Source organism: Centruroides vittatus, unplaced genomic scaffold, assembly GCF_030686945.1.
Source record: "Centruroides vittatus isolate TY-2023 unplaced genomic scaffold, ASM3068694v2 contig_926, whole genome shotgun sequence".
Lineage (NCBI taxonomy): Eukaryota > Metazoa > Arthropoda > Arachnida > Scorpiones > Buthidae > Centruroides > Centruroides vittatus.
In genome coordinates, this window is record NW_027122612.1 from 3059221 (window position 1) to 3079306 (window position 20086).

The following is a 20086-nucleotide window of genomic DNA, read 5'->3' on the forward strand; positions in this document are numbered from 1 at the left end:
TTTTGTTGAATTATGTTACTTGTAAGGGAAGAAAGATTCAAGTGAACGATACGTAACAGGCGTTAAATCAACCTAGAAGAGAGTTACGATAACGTAATTTAAGCAAATAAATGACGAAAATAGCTTTAAAAAGTGCGCTTCACACTTGACATAATCGTTTAGCTGATCGGTGAAAGTCAAGAATATAAGAGGGAAGAAAATTTAATCTTTCAAACTAACATATTTTGATAATATTTATTATATAAATTGACAGCTGATAAGTAGTGTCACGATAGTGAAGTTCGTCGACCTTCAACGATCATAGACAAGAATCAGAAAGAGTGTTATCAACGTTATCGATTTATTGTTAGATTGATCGTAAATGTAATAAATCTCTGATTTTTCTATCGATCTACTCATAATTGATCGAAATCGATAGTTGATAACGCAGAGGCATACAATGAAAAAATAAGTTTCTATCAATACAAATCCTTTTGTATCTTCAATACATCGTAGAATATACGTAAAATATATTTTGTAGTTTTGCTTATGGTTATATATTTTATTCATAAGAGTATTACGATACAAAAATAATTCATCTTTACTATCTTCTAATCACTTTAATCCTTTTATTACGTTGATTTTTCTCACAGCAAACAGTCCTGGTTAAATGACGAATGATTTTATTGTGGCATATTTTAGAAATTACAATAAATGCATTTCGGGTTAATGTAATGTTTTAGCCCCTCTTTAGTGATATGAGAGAATATAAATTCTCTCATATCTCTGAAGAGGGCTAAAGCAGTTTTTTAAAATGCACACGAACATCGAAGATTTAACAAAGAACATAAAATTCATAACTTCTAGTCTATTCTACAAATATAAAAGAAACTATTGATAATAAACGATGTTTGTTTAGTGTCCATACAACTTCCTCGTATGCTGACCAAAAATTAGCCTTGAAAAGTTAGTCCCGATTGCACCAGTGCCACCTTGTGAGAAGCGCTGATCCGACGTCGAATTATAGTTTGAAGCTTCTTGCATAATGCATGATGACCTTTTCTTTTATACGTTTCCTTTTTTGTTATAGTCTATGGGCGCCGCTAAATATAATATATACACTGTATATATATTATATTATATCATAGAATTTTCCATAATGATATGTGTATATCTATATTATTATGGAGAATACTACGAAAGCGAAAAAAATACCTTAAGATAAAATACGTGTTTTATATCATACTGTTTCTATGATTTATTAGTTTTTTTAAATATAATATTAAGTTATACTATATAAATAATCCAGCAACGAGCTGCTTGACTTTCCCGGCAACATTTAAAACTGCGTTTGTTGCGCCATCTGTTATGATATTTTATTATTAAAAACTTTTTATATTTTTAATTATTATAAAGTGGCAAAAGGCTTGATTTTGAGGGTGGGGTAGGTTTTATAAAAAATTGTAAATGCTAATAACAAGTAAAATCGTCATTAAGCCCGATCCTACAAGAGATACTCCCGATCCCTTTATCCGATCTATACCCACTCCTCCATCTTTAATTCCCAAAATTTAATAGCATTAATTCTCCTTATAAACAAATCACCTTGTCAAATTTCAGGAATTTTCGACAAAAACCGTGACCCATCTTTTGACTGATTCATTGCAGAATTTAGGCAGACCATTTAACTCATAATGCATTGATGCCACGGTCATTAAATCTTACCTAAACTGAATTACAAAACGAAAACAGATACAATACGAGAACAAACTATTCGTTTTATTCTAATAAAACTATTGTTAATGGTTTATAAGAGTGTGCTGAGTATAAATATCTTATAAATATATAACACTTCGTTTTTATTAAATAGTTATAACAATTTCTCTTAAAAGTCAATAAATTTGTCAAGAAAATTTAGAGTATAAGTGATTGTTTATTAAAATTTTCAATATTAAATTTATAAAGATTAAATAGTTATAAAATTATTTATTTTCAGGCGGAGCTGAGTTTGCAAGGAGATGACTTTACTCGTCAAATGTGGCAAATGTACGCCATATTCGAGGAGGTTATCGCAAGCCGTACGGACTCTAGGTCCAGTCATATCAGCCATCACCACTTGCACCAGGGCGAATCGGTAGCACGCGATGATTTTCCTCTGACATCTCACCAACCGAAAGCCGAGGAGAGTGGAAGTGAGAGGGAAGCGCGACAAAGACAAGACGGAAGTCAACGTCAGTCACCTAGAAAATTTTCTCCCGGTGCAAGAAAAAAAAGAATGAGTGCCGGCCAGTATCATCACTACCAGCTTCGATGCCACCATAGAACACGTTCGGAACCAACTTCAAATCCGCTTCTAGATACAATCAGTGTTTTAACTACAGATCCTTGTGATTCAGATGACTATTATGATTTGGCAGCAGCATACCAACAGCGGAGAATGTTATCAAATGGAGAAGAAATCAAAACAAGATCTTCTCCATCTTGCCAGCATCATACTAGTGATATGGATAGGGATTCAATTGGTTACGCTGGTTCTAATTCTATTGATAGCGGATATAAAAGTTTATGTCCAACTCCGGAGATACCTGACGGGTACTATGGCGCTGAAGGTGGAAGGGCATCTTCGTGCGGCGCTGGGGGAGCCACTGATTCGTCAAGTTCAAATTCTTCTCCTAGCTGTAATAGAGACAAGCCGAAAATAATGATGGGCACAAGAGTGATGGGGAGGCAATGTCCAAGGCCACGTGGTCCTCCTCCACCTCCTGGTCCATCTAGGAAAGGAGGAGATCCGGCCCTGCACGATGTCAATCTCGATCATTTGATGTATTTAAGACAATCCCTAATTAGTGCCATTCAAAGGTGTGAATCGTCTTCATCTTCACAATCACGAGAAGGAAGTCCTACTGTTACTCGGGGGCCTCCAATTCGGAGAGGAAGCACCGGAAGTCCGAAAAGAACGCAATCGCCCCAAGTAGAAAGGAGACGGGCTCATACCCATTCGGCTGGAGTACCATCTCCAAGAAGAACATCACCTAATCATCATCATCCTCCACCGGGTTCTTCTTCTTCTTCTTCAGCCAGTTCACCTTCCTACCAAAAGACAGTGCGATTTGACACCGATATCAAAGTTGCTGCTTCAGCAGTGAAAGCAAAACAAACGGCTCAAGTCCAGTCAGCTGGAGGAAGTCCTAGAAGCACGCGTAAGCAATCCAAATCAATTCTTAAAGATCCTCTTTGTGCCAGTCTAAGATCCCAACTTGAATCTGGTGATAGATTAACTCCCGATTGTTCTATGGAAGAGGAGATTGATGCCCTTTTATACGGAAGGGCCGAATATTATGACTTGGAAAGCGTCGAAGATTTTCCATGCAGTTATGTGACTATGATCGAGGAGAAATACCGATGCGGTAGGGCAAATATCGCAAAAGTAAAGAAGCTGAAAGGTGAGTGATTCTTGAATCGAAGAGTGAAATTCATTTTCAAATTAAATATTATGGTAAGTAATTTTAAAAAGAATCAGCATTGTGGCCATTACACTTGGTGAAATTAATTCATTAGTAACCGTAAAAAATTATTCGTGAGTTTTAATTAGCGATTTCAGTCATTTAGATAATCTAATAAACGTTGATTAAAGGCTGATGTACAAAATTTAATTCTATTTTTAAAAAAAAACCACATAAAATATATTCATATTTTAGAAACTTGAGATTTTTCAGTTTTATTATCGTCATTAATCTCTTCCGCTCCGCAATAATATAACTTTTCCATATAGAAAACATTCTCCTTTATCAATAATAATTTACTCGTATTCAATTTTCCTCTTTGAATAAAAATATTTTAAAATTCTTTGTATTTTTTATATATTTAATTGTTAAATTTTATCTAGCATTTCAGATTAAACTATATGCTACGGGATAACCTCAAACTTTAAGCTTATTTTAGGACTGATTTTAATTTATATATATTTTAAGATTTATAATGATTGGGTCACCTTGAAAATTAATTAATTATAACTTAATTATCTATTCCATTCGAATAATTCGTATAAGAACAAACTGCTATATATTAATATATTACGTTAAATATTGTTTTTCTATATCCACGTTCTAACTCAATTTCTATCTTCAATATGGTAGATTTTTATATACATTGCTAATTGCAAAAGTAAAAATAATAGCAAAAACAATTTATATTTAATTTATTTCATTCGAGTTTGCTATTAAATTCCAGCATCCATAAACACTACAGAAGAAAACGTATGTGTTCTTTCGGATTTTGTTCATACCTAGCATGACATTAAGTCCAAATGCAATTCTCAGCTTAAGCTGTGTCTATTGAGATCGATCTTGAAACCCCGTGAATAATGAACTGAGTCTTGTAAACTTGTAAAGATTTCATTATTTTTTTTTCCTTGTTAGAATAGAAAAAAAAATATTTCGTAGCTTCAATATTTTCTTATGGCTAATTTAGTTTCAGAACTTTGAATCTTGGGTGTTTTTCTCATTACGATGATACCAGAGTTTGTTTACAATGCAAATGACTTTTAATTTTAATTGTTTTGTATGAAATTTCATTTTTTTTTAAATTTAGTCTTCATCTACCAGAAAGATCGTGGATAATACGTTTGCTGATTTTTGATACATATTTTCTTGAGTTTTTCTCATTGAAAGTCTTCTTTTTGAATCGCCGAAATCTTTTTGAAAGTTAAATCATTAAACGAATTTTAAAACTTTTGTTTTGAAATTCGTTTAATGATTTAGCTTTCTAGCAATAGACACTTTAATTTAATCTTTTGTTCTCTTTCTAATTCTGGAATTAGATATCGAATTTCTAATCTTTTTCTTTAAATGTCATTGTAAAAAGTGGAATATCATAGAAAAATTTCACAGTAGATTCAAATCTAATCTACAAATATTATTATTAAATATTAACTAATGAAATTTATAGGAAGACAATGCATGGAAGCACTATTAAATTGTTGATATATATAATAAGGTCAATTTTTCAATTTAAATTATTTTTAAATTAATTAATTCACACATTATATTATTTAAAAATTAATTAAGTTTGTATTCTTCGAGAGATACCATTAACATGGCTATTGATCAACTAATCAACAATATCATCAAATATTTTAGAATTAATTTTTTTTCAGTTCAATTTAATAATCAATGTTTCATTTATACCGTAAAAATGTTTCATATATTCAAAATTTGCTCTATTGTGGTTGTATGGGATAAGACAAAATAATACGAGAACGGTCTGCCAAAGGGATGCTTCGTTAGAGGACTTTATATGGGAAACCGACCCTTATTTAGGTGTTAGGCACGTGAAGAGACCCGGAAAACTCCACGCAACCTGAGAACAACCGCCAGTATTCAGTGGTTTTATCCAGTGGCCCATCAGTGTCCCTGTTTAGAAGCCGAACATGGCTTCAGATTCAAGTTTCAATTAATGCCATGAAATTTCTTTGAATTTATGAATCAATGTTTTCATTACTGTTTAAGCTTTTCATGCCAATAAGATTGTTAAAATTTACACTACTTTGTATATAAAATGAAGAAAAGTATAACGATTCCGAATAAAAATTTTTAATTATATATTGACCAATTCAATGTTGTTAGGTTAGATGATTAATATGGCACGAAACATGGGATTCTCGAAAGTTCATACAAATGGTATATACAATCAAAATAAATGTTACAGTTTGATTAATTCAGACTTAAAGCAAGTTGTTAAAAGGATTTATCTAATTACCGTTGTCATGAAGTTCATAAGCAAGAGACATCTTAGAAACCATGCCTCGGGCTGACAACAGACAGGAAATAAATTGCTAGATTGAAACATCAGTTTGCATGCGACGCCCGCCGAAGCGTGTTTAGTCAACCTTTTGACTTATGCCATTCATCTGAACTTTGGAATGACAGAACCGTTTCCAAGAGATCTCGATATTACCCGACACAAGTAAATTGATTCCAGTTTTTTTTTTATTTAACAGATACATTCTAACCATTAAAAATAGTATGATTGTCTACGGATATTTTGACACGTTCTTACAATGTTAGAATAATATTTTCTTTATTAAATTGGTAATTATTTCTAATACATCTATACATTATTATGGAATAACTTAAAACGAACAATCCATTCATATTATTAAGTTAAAAATAATTATTATAAACGATCTCATAAGGAATTCTTTATCATTTGTTATATAAAAAAATGATCCTCATGAAAGGATATACAACATTTTTTCTAAAGGGAGTAAAATACACTTATTGTTAATCCTGAAATTATTATTTCATAACAACTATAACAAACAGTAATATGTTACTAAAATTAATAATAATTATAAAGAATAAATGTTCAAATGTAAACTTATGCAAGTACTGGTTTCGAAAGCAGTTCTTAAGCTTCATTTCTTTTCATTTTTACCCAATCGAATTTCCTCGTTTATTCTGTGAAAAGATAACTTCCAAAATTTGCTTTCCAGCTACTGTGCAAATTCAGATTCTGATGCAGACTACTAAATCTATATACAGTACATTCAACTGTTTGCATAGATTTGTTAGTACTGTACGTGATAGAAACTTACATTCTGTTAATGCCAAAGAGAGTCCTTTTGTCCTCTGTTAATGTCAATAACGATACTTATGATAATATTATGTTTTCAGTTTTTGATGAACTTATTTACTAAGAAAGAACATTTATATATATATAAAAATATTATTCTAATTATCAAGTTTTAATTTATGCAATAATTTTTCTTATACAAATTTATTGATTGAATTAAATTTACTAATCAATAAGTTTTTTTTAATATTTTAAATACAATTTTACCAATAATTGTTAGTTCCTTTAGGGAATAACAATAAGAGAGATATTTTATATCGACTTTTGTCCAACGGTCCAACTTTCAGACTGGAATTGTCTAAATTGAAATCGAATTGAAGAAAATATAATAAATGTTGGTCATTTTATTAATTTTATTATAATAATAAGTTAATAAAAAAATGATAAATTTATTTGATTTTAAGTAGTTTTTCTCTTTATTAACAATTTGAAGAGTCGAACGTCAGATGCGCAAAGGCCTTCTGGGGCTACGGGTTCGAGTTCGAATTGGTTGCAAGTTTTATGATCTTATTGGCCATAAAACCAAAACAATTTTAGCCAATCAGGATTCAATCACAAGTATATCGACCCCCCCATTGGAGGCTGAATGAATTTGTGATGGCACTGTAGACACTAAAATAAACAGAACTCGTGTAATCATAATATGAATTATATTATAATTGTATTATAAGACCATAATCTACCGTATAAATTCACTTTTTATATTGTTATTCTAGATTGTTATAATTTATAGATTAAAGTAGATTGACAGTGCTGAACACAATGTTATATGTAAGCAATGTTAAATAGCAATACAGTGTTCGTGTAGTAACGATTAAAATTTACTTTCGATTATATAGTTAATATTTAAATTTTTATTTTTCCAAGTAAAATATTTGAAAGAAACAATATTATTAATAAATTATAGATAATTCCATAATAATTGATATTAAGCTGTTAATCGAAAACCGTCCAAGATGCTTGAAGGTTTGATTCCACTTGCAAATTTCCAGCGGAAGCGGCGAGTGATGGCGACGGTTACTAGAGAAACAATCTCTCATGGCATCTCTCTGGAGGTTGCCGCACCTCTAGAATGATGCCATGACAGATTGTTTCCTACCTTTCCACCAATTTTCCTACCTGTAGAGAGACATGGTAGGAAAATTTCAACGTTTCGAATATTTTCTGCTATCGCTAAGACTTACCATTTTCGATAGTCAATAAAGTGATAGTAAGTCTGACATCAGAACAATAGAATCTATTCCATATTCGAAAATGTGACGTTGCATCTAATTGGCTTGTTTGCAAAGTCTCCATCGCTTTATATGGAATAAAGGTCTACCAACATCTTTGCCGCTGCCAGTGGATTATTGCAAGTTGAATAAAGATTTAAGATATGATTAGGACCTCATAGCATTCTTACTGTATTTACATATTTCCAGATATTTGTGTAGTATATATCGAAATTAAACTCATAAAAAGCTAAAGATGGAACATACATTGTTAAAAATTAGAACAGTTATAACTATATACTATAATAACTAAAATTCATGATGATAGCTTGAGTATATGAATTTTTCTGTCCTTATTAAGTCAAGAACTTTCAATATTTTGCTTCAGGAAACAATTTACGGCTTCTCTTTGGTATATCCGAATTGCCGTCATCACTATTATTGTGCTTTGAATTATTATTGAATAAAGTAAGGGTTAGTTGAACACAGGCACCGAGATATCGTGACAGTCGATTTGATAACCGAGACGGTTACTAAGTGACTAATGAGCGGGTACGGCTTGGATACACTGGACAAAGGGATGATTCATGTTCTGAGAACACGGCGCGAGATTTCGTCATGCTATTTAGAACGGCGCGCAATTTAAAACTTATGAATTGTTTATTTATGGAATTTTAATATTTCGAATAGCGATTGACTGCGAGTAACTGAAACTGTGGATAAGGAACTACGTGCATTTTTCTCAATGAATTCAACAATGTGCCACATCCAGAATAAGGAAGGAATTCTTACATCTTATGGCCATAACAATATACATAACGAACCCAAGCGATGGTGGCAATATATTTTGCTTCTATAAATGCAATTTTATATAGTGATCAGACACCCATTCGAGGTGATCGTAATGAAATGCGGTTTTCAGTCTAGAAGTGACTTTCACTATCGACCTTCTGATTCATTTTCCAGGTGTGAGTGCCATTAAGAGGAGGTGATCCACCGTACTGTACTCCAGTCGGATTGTGTGACAATGTCATATTAAGTAAACAAACTGGCAATCTTTAGCAGTGGTGTCAAGCTAACGCAGAGGACCAATTTTTGCTATACTTATTGCACTGGAGCCGCAAATCCAAATAATAATAAGGAACGCGGTTTGTCACCGGGTATTAACTGCAAATTAAGTGAAAAGATGCGCGCACTTGTTCGACACCCCAGACCTATACTTTTTTATCACAGCTCCTCCAGCACTTCTACATGGCTACCCACATGTCAAAATTTAATTTTTAATTAATTTGTTTTCTCTGGCTATTATATATAACAGAGGAAAATATGGCAATCAGTTAAAAAACGACCCCCTTCCAGAATTTACATTTTTGGACTCAGAGGATCTTGAAACGTCGAGAAATGCAAAACGATTTGTTTTTTTCTGTATGTATGGATGTTAGTGTGTGTGTGGGGCACGATTTTGTTCACCCTCTTTGAAGCTTAATCCTGTGCTTTTGTCGAAAATTTCTGAGATTTTGCAGGGAGGTTTGTTTATTAGGGGGTTTATACTATTAAATTTTAGTGATAAAAGATCGAGGGAGTGGGGAGATAAAAGGGTATCGTGTGTATCTCCAGTAGAATCGGACTTAATGTCGATTTTACTCGTTATTAGCATTTATAATTTTTTTATAAAACCATTCCTACCTCGAAAATTAAGCTTTTTATTATTTTATAATAGTTAAAAATATAAAAAGTTTTTAATAATAAAATATCATAACAGATGGCGCCACCAAACGTTGCCTGGAAAGTTAAACAACTGGATTTTTTTGGAGAAATGTGAAATCGAACAAGGTGATAGAATATTTTAACGTACAATATATTCAATCGATCAATTTTACCATTACCCTATCGCTTAAATTTTTACATATTTCATGACTAGACTTATTTTTTTCAAATTGTAATTAATTTCTATCTTCCTAATTATCTAAAAATAATACAGGCAAACTGCAAATAATCTATAAAATTTTTATTTTCATTAATGTCTTTCTAATAACACGATATTCTCATAAATATGGATTAATGAGATTATTATCGGTTTACAAAGTTAATAACTGATGGTTAGTTTTTTATTATAGATAATAGAATTTACTTGATATTATTGCAAATATTTTCTTCAGTTCGATTAAATAATTAGTAATTTAATTACCATAATTTAATTATAAATTCGTACTGAATTTCTGAAATAATTCAATTTTTCAAAATGGCGTATATCAGATGGAAAATTTGAATTTAAAATAATATACTTCACACATGACAGGTTTTAGGAAGACGTTTCTTAAATATTACATAAACGTATTATCCATATTGTACAATACATCTGTACGTATATGAATACAGCTGATGCTTTCCTCACTGAATATCATTTTATTTTCCTTGTCTCGTCGTCAATTAGATGGCTGCGTGCTTGAATCTCATGGCACTATTACGAGGGGCCAGAGTCGGAATTCGATCTAAACTATCATTTTTCACTACTGATTCGTATCAGTGAATCGTTTCTTATCTCTAACTCCCGTTGATCGACCCGAACTGTAAGTTAGGCCCCTCACAACAGATATAATTGAGGGCATCAGCACTTAAAGGCTATAAAGTCATTGTGCCGGTGCGATGTGTTACAAAATCAATCATTCACTTATTTATTGGATGAATAGTCTCGTGGTAATGGATTCTCATACTTCAAATTAGATCAGTATCATAGTGTTTCTAGTGAGATTTCTGGTCGAAATTTGTTCTTCATTCTCCAGTATGTTGACCAACCCGAATATGATTTTCTTTTTCTTAGTGTATACCTGTTGTAAGCTGTAAAATTCTGTTTGTGAATTAAGGTTCTGTTGTTTTATGAATATTCACATCCAAATTTAACTGTAGGGAAATTTATTTATTAATTGCGTAGACAATTTTGATTAATAGTAACAAATAAGATGTGTTGAGATCAGCTCTTTAGAAAATGAAAATTTACAATTATTTTTAACGTCACAAAGAGAGAGAGAAATTGAGTTACACTTCTTTATTCTTTGGTTTTTGCTTTACTAAATATTAGAAATTTTTATCAAAATGTTAAACTGATTATCCTGCAATTTTCGATATTTCAAGTAGAAAGAATTGGATTAATGGAATAAGCCAACGCGACAGATCGCCCATCAGTTACGTTGCCTTATTCCATCATTCCAATTCTTTTTCTCTAAAGGAATTTCTAAAGGAAAATAACCTCTATTTAGGTGTTAGATACGTGAAGAAAAACAGGAAAACTTCGCGCGAACACATGAGCGACCGCTAGTGTTTGGTGAGTTTTATCCACATGGCCACTGATGGAAACGAAATAGAAAAAAGAAGCATCACAGTATATAAATAAAAGAGTGCATATTTAAGAACTATTACATTGCAAATCGATATTTCGGGTGAGAAAACTTTAGGAACTTCTTCATTTTTGGTTAAAAGTTTGAGTTTAGACCCTTTCCGAAACTAATCTTTCAACATTTTCAGCCGAAACAAACGCGTTTCTGGCTAATTTGATTAGGAAAACTTTTACTTTAAAAATTTGAAGAGATAAAAATAATAATTACTATATGAATAGATTTCACCAACACAAACGAGATAAATATATATGTAATTTATATCAAATACATTCATTTTAATGGAGCTTTATTGCCCAAATAGTTGTATATAAAAATAATGATATTTACAGTATTTTTATACTTAATGTGAACATAAAAATTAGCATATTTAAATTAATTAAGCAATTAATTCAGCGAAGCCAACACTAGTAGCAGAAATAAGTCATTTTGAATTGAAGCAATGTTTTTAAAAATGATTTAATAGAGTTAGGTACAGAGATCTAAGATCATCCACAAGCTTTGAGCTAAAAATTTAGAAATCAGAAAGTAGATTGAATGAGATTTCACGGAAAAAACACACAGTGTTTCTTATTATTGAGAACAAACGAGAGAGTGAGAGACAGTAAAAATCCTATAAACCAAACACAATGTCAAGAGCTTCCATCACACAAAAATATAAAATATTTTGGGGTAAGCACGTCGTCCACGTCAGCATTCGTTCCCCGGGTATATTGAGTCAGATATTTCCTGAAGATACAGTGAAAAACAGCATTTTTACAGATACACTGTTCGGCAACGTTCACAAAAAGCGACCATGTACAGCGACCTGGGTGTCTAGTCTCGAGTTATGTGAGCAGCAGCACGAATATGTTGGGAGTGTCACGTTTCACGAACTCCTTCAGTGAATGGTCTCACGGAACGAGTTGGTACCATGCGATATTCTCAACACGTTCGTATTTCTACTCACGTAACTGGAAACTGGGCATCCTGAATATGAATGTCTTTTTATTACCTTCTCTCACAGATGATGATAAAAATACCGGAGAATCTGGATTTAATTTCAGAAGTTAGAAGTTTCCATAATCGTGATAATGATTTCATTCGCTTTTGCAACATTGAATCATCAAATTTATTATCTATTTTTTCACGACGTTCTATAAAATGTTTTACTGTAATTGCTACTTGTAAGTTATATAATTTGTTAAATTTTTTCTCTATTTGGTTCCAAATAAAATAATCTGTTTCGTATTTGCGATACTTTGCTTTTTTCAGCTATGCCAAATTTAATTAATGAAAAATATTCGGTTAAGCTTTAATATCAATATATTGGCATTTGATGCGACATTTTATTACTGAAAAGTAATATTTCAAGTTAACTAAAAACTGGAAACTAAAAAAATTCCTCTAACTTAGGATATATGCTTATCAACGTAGACGTTCGTAAATACATGGTATCTACGGAGTAGAGTATATCAATTTAGACCACTCTGGAGACAAAACTGTTAGAGATAGATCGATAGAATTTTGTAAGCACTTTTATCTCCTCTTGGGAAAACTAGACAGTATCAATAATAGTTACGATATTCGCCGCTAGGCATCTAAAACGGCGCCACATAACAGTAATCTGTAACTCACAAACAGAGCCGGATTTAGACTTGTGGCCACTATATAGTAATAACATTATGTATAAACTGAGAATAGAATTTCCTTTGTAACATGAGATCGTAAGCTATAGCTTATTTAATTTATACTTAAATCCGGTTCTACTCACAAACTCAGTCAAATTGGAAAGCGACCAAGAAAACTACGAAATGTCTCTTCCAAAGAAATCGTTTTAACCAGAAAGGATGCAATTATTCAGCTGAGCTTGGAGCCTATTTCTATTTTTCCTCCCATTTAAACTAGCTCAAGTAAGACGAACTTTGCCTAACTTCAGTTAGAAAAATTGAATAAAATGTGTGAATGTGAGACCCCACCGCAGTCATTGAGAGACATAGTCTCTAACATGTTTGATAATCACTCAGTCTTTTTCGATACAATGGCTTGTTCGTTTACCCGATCTGACACTTTGTTACTATACAAGTAGAGGAGTTACGGATTTACCAGAACTAAAAGCGAATTGAAAGGAAGCGAGTCTCATTAGATATTGCACTAATGTGATAACTCGATTTCAGTATGTGACGGAATGGCGGAAAGCGTGTTGAATAGTTTTTGATGCTGCTACGACTATGGCTGGCCTCGTAGATTTTTACGTTTATACGTTTCTTTACGTGTCTAACACCTAAATAGGGGTCAATTTCCCTTAGAAATTTCTCTCATTAGGCACCTCTCCTTGGCAAATTGCCCATGTGTTAGATGCCTTATCGCATAAATCCAATACGTAATCTTCATTTATCACATGTTTATTTAGTTGAAAAATTATAAAATAATTTAATTAATCTGGAATTAAGTTTTATTTTCGTTTTATCGTAGGAAATCTAATGAAATAATTTATTAAATAATTTACACTTTATTGATTAATTATAACTGCGAATGCTAATTAACGAAGTGAGGAATAAGTATCGGCCATTTTCAATGTATTTAGTGTTTTAATCACGATGAATATTTGAAGAATTTCAAACTAATTTGAACTGGATGTAAATTTAGTTATTTTCAACTTAATTTTCAGAAATATTATTCAAATTATTATTATTATTTTTATTTGAATTGAAAAAAGGATAAGATACAATTATTATACAGTATTATTTGACTCAAGTATTTTACTTTAAGCATTCATTGAAATGAAATTTCTTAAAGAAAAATAATGAAATTATTAGTTATGCTTGGTCATTATTGTCGGAAAATGCTACTGAATATATTCATGTATAATACGCATTAATAATCATTTATAATTTACATGTATAACATCTCTCCAAATATCTTACTCTGGAAACCTATATAATTAACTGTGTAATAAACATTAGTTAATATCAATGAACTCACAAAAATATCATAGATTAATTTTACTGTTTTTTATAAATTTCTTTGAATGTATTTATTCATTTTAATTTATAATTAATAGACTAATTTTATTTCACATAATAAAAAATTAGAGGATAATAAGAGTTTAAAATTTGATAATTAAATATATTTTTATATAAATAACTTAAGTAAAGAATGAGAGAGACTATGTTGAAGAAAATTTCAAAAGTCGATGTGTAATTATTACATATGTATAAACTAATTACGTGATGATAATCTCATTAGAGACAATTAATGTCCATCACGTACATGGCGCATCATGCAGGTGGTTCCAAAGTTTTCAAAGTGCAAAAGTCACAGAATATAATCTTTATGGGTGCATGGGACCCAGACAAATTTGAATTAGGGGTTCCCATGTACAGTGTTGGCTTTCTTCGGAATTTTTCGGGGAAAATATTTTCATACAAACGATCGATTTGAAGCTCACTGTTGATGGGGGCCCCATTTTTTGCCTATAAGATAACGTGCCACTGTCTGGCGTGTATGCTGTTTTTTTATGGTGACTTTTGAGTCACTTATTATGCATTCGTTAAAAAGAAACTGGAACCTATAAAAATACATATTCACGTCTTGGTTTCTTTATAAATAATTTTATTGGAGTACGTAATTTAGAATTTTAATTTAATTCGATTCAACTTTTATTCTAAAATATTCTTTATAATTAAACGCTATATTATTTAAATAATAAAATAAAATAAAATAAAGATTTACGATAGGGCTCATTACATATTACTCTTAATGAAACGTGTCGGCATTTACCGATTTTATGAATATTTTATTTTTATTTTTTATCCTCACAACAATGTATGACTGCTAATTAGAGATAAACACCGAGTGATGAATTTTAATGTAAATATCTTCACTAAAAAAGTCCATGCATAGTCATTTATAATTTACATGCATAACATCCCTGTAAATAATTTGAAAAAACATTATTATTAATTGCATAATAAACGATATCAATAAGCAAAATTGACTTCATGAATGGGGAATGCGGGAGAGATTCACTGAATTGATTAATCATGTATGAGTTTATTTTTGTGTTCATGAAGAGCAAAAATAAAGAATTTCAATTAATTATAACACAGTAATTAGAAAAAGTAAATATATTTTTATATTTACTTTTAAAAATATTAGTGTTAGACTTTCTTAGTTATAACTATAGGAAAATTTGAACAAATGAAAGCTATATGTAAAGCCGGGTACACACGTACCGGTATACCGGTACGTGTGTACCCGGGTTATCTAGTATATCTGAACGTGTGAACGGATCTGTCATCCACACGTTCAGGTAAACTGCACAGGTGCGCCTATTCAGTATACCGTGTATACCCAGTTTAAGTAATTCACCTGAAACTAGATATATTACAAAATAAACCATATATATATATATATAGTGAAGAATTTTACTTAGTATAATAATAATTCGGATGTCGGAAGAAGTTATTGATATATTTAATGTAGTATGTTAGAAATTATCTTTTGAATTATGTTTATTTCTGCTTGTTTGCTTCGCTCAGTGTATGGCCATTCGAAGGTTCTTTTATAAAGTCTTTATTTTCTTCTGCATTTATTTTGCTATGTTATTTTTTCTGTACGTAGGATCACCAGTATCTTTAGATTTCTACTATTTCCAGCAGAAGGAAAAGGAAAACGTTGACTAACAGTGAACCTCATTGGTAACTGTAAGGGTAATTTTATATACTAACACTTTCTCTACCTATTCTATACCGTAACGCTTTTCTTACAATCAGTTATCAACCCAATTTTATAAAAATTTCATATAAATTTATCGATAATAGCCATTTTTTCCATGCAATTAGAAAATTTTCCTTTGATATAAATAAGATTTTCTTTATGGAAACGTCAAAGAATTTGACTTAATTATAGATTAATTTACCATCTATAAAATAATCGATTTGTAGATTTAATTAGATATCTATAAATATATTCACGAAATGATTATATATAAATAAATGTTAAAATATTTATTGGAAAATCTCAATTGTGAGTATATATTTATAGCTATATAAATAGATGTAGATCTGTATAATTTATAAACAAACCAAATTTTATATAAATTATTCTTTTATTTATATATATATATATATTATGAATACGCGATGTAAGAATGAAATAGTTTTTTTTTTCCTTTTTAAGCTCAAGGTGTTGTTCCTATTTCTTTTTGATTACGATATAAGGACGGAATATTCGAATACAAATTGCCACAAATTGCTGACCTCTCAAGTCCTACGTCACTTATAATGTTACTTGATCAAATTCTAATATTTTTTTAATGAATTTGGTCAAGTAATATATAAAAATTACGATATTTATTATGTTATTTATTTAAATTTATTATAGGAAAACATTTATTTTGTTTTAATTATCAATTAATTTACACGTCATTTTGCAGATAGCTTAATTCAGTTTTTTTCCCCTTATTTTTAAATTTCTTTTAAATAATACTTTACAAGAAATGATTTTATTAGTTTATTTCAATTTTAGTGCTTATCAATTTGTTATGTAAACTCTGCTAATAGAAAATGTTGATTAAATTCAGCAAAGCTTTATTAACCCAAAAAAACTATTTCAAATAACATGAATGGAAATTTTACTTGTATACTAATTTTTCCAATTCTTCTTTATAAGTATCTAGGCATGTGTTTCCTTTAATGTTTCTTTGTCTTTTAAAGCCTGCTTTTATATAATATCTAATTTAACTTTGCTTCTATTTAACGATTCGCAAGTCGTTCTACATTGGATGTATGTCGCCATACGAAACTCTCATATAAATGTGCTCTCAGATGATGCTCATCAGATTAAAAAAGTATATTAATATAAAATGAAATTCCTCTATAAATAAAATATGCCCATTTCTTATTTCAGAACCTTCAAACAAAGCGGAAGAATGTCATAGCGCCAAAGTACAAGCAAATCCTGAAGCGAGTTTGGTGCTTGCCACGACAGCAGCCAGTTCGAGAAGTGTTACTAAAGTTATAGAAGATTGTCCGGATCGAGGTAGATCTCAATGTGAACCACCAGCTGACTGCAAACCTTCGGCCAAATCGCGATTCACCGAGGTGGCAAAGTGTATGCTGGAAATAATTGAAGATCTACAGCTTCAAGTGGACACTAGTGGTACAGCAATTAAAGATGCTGGAGCAGTACAGGCACTAACTGCTGCAACGGAAGTCGATTCGGCAAGTGCTGTTAGTGTTACTTATCACACTACGGCAGCTGACTATCACGTTTACGAGGAGATCCTTTACGATTTTGTTGCGGGAGCTGCAGCAGCGGGAAGGCCTACAGATTTTCGAGATACGCCACCTCCCCTGCCGGCTAGGCCAAGTGGCATGACGCAAAAACAAGAAAGGACGATATTTGCGCAAACAGTTGTATCTACCACTGTATCGACAGAAGTTTCTGATTTTAGTAGAGCTTCGAGGAACTGCCCCAAGCAACGAAGTAATCTGTATTCCTTGGTTAGAGATCAGGCCGAAAGAAGGGACATCTCGAGGTCCTTAGAACGAGAATGGAAGGGTGCGCACGAACCTGGAGATCTCGAAGACGAATATGGATTCAAAAAATCCTATCCGTCATCATAACACGTTCTATATACTTCCAAATAAAACAGAATTGGAATTAGGATATGTGATTTTTTTTAACCAAATTCGTTCATTAGTGCGCTCCAAACTACCTCTTTCTCAGGATTAGCTTTCGCATTGTAGAAGTAAAAACAGTCGAAAATTTTTGTTAAATAATTCGTATGTTATTCGTGTCAAATCAAGTTTTAGATGAGATATTCCCACTAGGCAAAAAATAAAAAAAATAAAAATAAAAAAAATGCCAGGCATGAGCGATAATTTAGGTAGATAGTTTGAAGGCATTTATTTTGAAAGCCAGTCGACCACTTTAGCGTTACGCAGTTACTCGATAAAATATATAGTTTTTGGCATTGCATATTAAAAATATTATAAAATAATGTGGCAATTTTCCCCGTCATTTCTGAATGGAAATTTGCGAAATTCTATACGAAATGTTTGAATGAATATTCACAGAAATATATGAAAAAAAAAAAGAAAATCTGTTCTTAATTCAGTTTATATCGAAATATATTAATATTTTATTTATTTATTTTTTTCTCCTTAGACAATAGAGAGATTGCCACATTATTTAAAACGGAGTATTCATTTTATGGCACTGATCAACGTGAAGTGGAAAAATCTTCCATATAATCTGTTTAAAAAGTTCTCTAGAAGTTCGTAAAAATCGACAATTTTTCAAAAGAACTGATCCTATTTATGGATAAGACAAGCAATAATAACAAGTTGATTCTGATTCGATTGAAGAATGTTCCTGTTACGCGAAAATGAACCTACTGTAATGTTGTATATTATATCTTAAATATTTATAGACAAGTTGTTGAACTGTAACTTGATTCCGGATAAAACTATCGTGTAATTGAATTCTCAATATTGCCTATTGGAAGTTTTTCCTTTGTTTCAATTATTCCTTTGCTCCGTCCTTCAATAGTTATGGGTTTTTAGATAATCAGATGCTATTCAAAATGTCAAAAATATGTAGAAATGAATGTATATATATATATATATATATATTAATATGCGCCGCTAAATACATATGCGGCTTGAAGAAAAGAAATTATTGATACATTAGAAATTTAAAACGAAAATAATAATAATAATAAATAAGAGTAAAATATATTTGGAAATTTTAATGGACGACAATCAATTTTGTCGGAAGTTGAGCATTAATTGAAGATTTCACTTATATTAATTAATTACAAGAAAAGAAATTCTCTCTCTTACACACGGAATTCGAATCTGGTGTAATTAATTGATTTAAAAAGTGCGATTTTTTTTGGTTTAATTAAATTAAAATATACCGCTGAATTAATTATAAAAGTATATTTGTATACTTGGCATTAAATATACAATAGGATATATAAATTTTTTAATTTATTATAAGATAAAATATTGTAGAAAATTAGCTTTTATTTCTGCTATATATGTATATATATATACATATATATACATATTAATTATATATTTTTCGTTAAAAACTATTGCATGTTATCCGTTCATATATTATCATTCATTTTCATTCGTCAGTAATTATTCTTATTATATTGTTTAATTACTTTGATTTTCCTCATTCCATTCCTTTGTGAAATTGTAACTCGGTTTTGAACTGATGTTACATAGTAACAATTATATGAGAATGGATAATAGTAAAGAAGACATTCTCGTTTCCGTAATAGGACAATCTAAATTACAGTGTATTGCAAAGCAATATCTTATTGATGTAAAGTGTGTTTTATAATTTATTTCGACATTAAATTAAATTTGAATTACTCAGTTAGTTACTTTGATGTTTGTCTCTATTTTTGTACGTAAGGAAATTGTTTGACAGTTACTCGATTTGTCTAATGCAGGGATTCTTAACCTAGCGCCATTGGACGCATTTCGAAGTGTTGTAAACTTGCAACAACACACACATAATTGTATCATCAGTATCTATTTTCTTGCTTACTTGAAATAGGCATGTAAATACTGTATCATATTATCAAACCTTGTTATGCTTCCTGTGTGTATAGTCTAAAGAAAATAAAAAATGGCCACTCTTGAAATCAATGTTCTTTAAAAATTCCAATTTATATAGAAACACTCCTATATACAGAGTGAGAAAGGAAGTCATTTAACACCCGTGCTAAAGTATATAGAAATGTACCCAAAGTTAATTCGTTCATGTCAGGAACACATTAGACCAAGGGGAAACAGATTGATGTGTGTTACAAGCACGGCCTCCATCTTGATGGCGGCCATATTGAATACAACTCCGAAACTG

The 20086-nt window shown here is 31.0% G+C and overlaps 1 protein-coding gene across 2 annotated transcripts in view; it reads left to right on the forward strand.

The window, feature by feature from the left end:
• Positions 1-17851, forward strand: part of LOC136984627 (serine/arginine repetitive matrix protein 1-like) — a 102893-nt gene extending 85042 nt beyond the window's left edge. For both annotated transcript variants that reach the window (XM_067281693.1, XM_067281694.1), the window contains exons 2-3: positions 1976-3422; positions 17108-17851. In XM_067281693.1, coding sequence (XP_067137794.1) covers positions 1976-3422; positions 17108-17826 — 2166 coding nt within the window. In that variant the 3' untranslated portion in view covers positions 17827-17851. The remainder of the gene's footprint in view (positions 1-1975; positions 3423-17107) is intronic.
• Positions 17852-20086: the final 2235 nt, after the last annotated feature.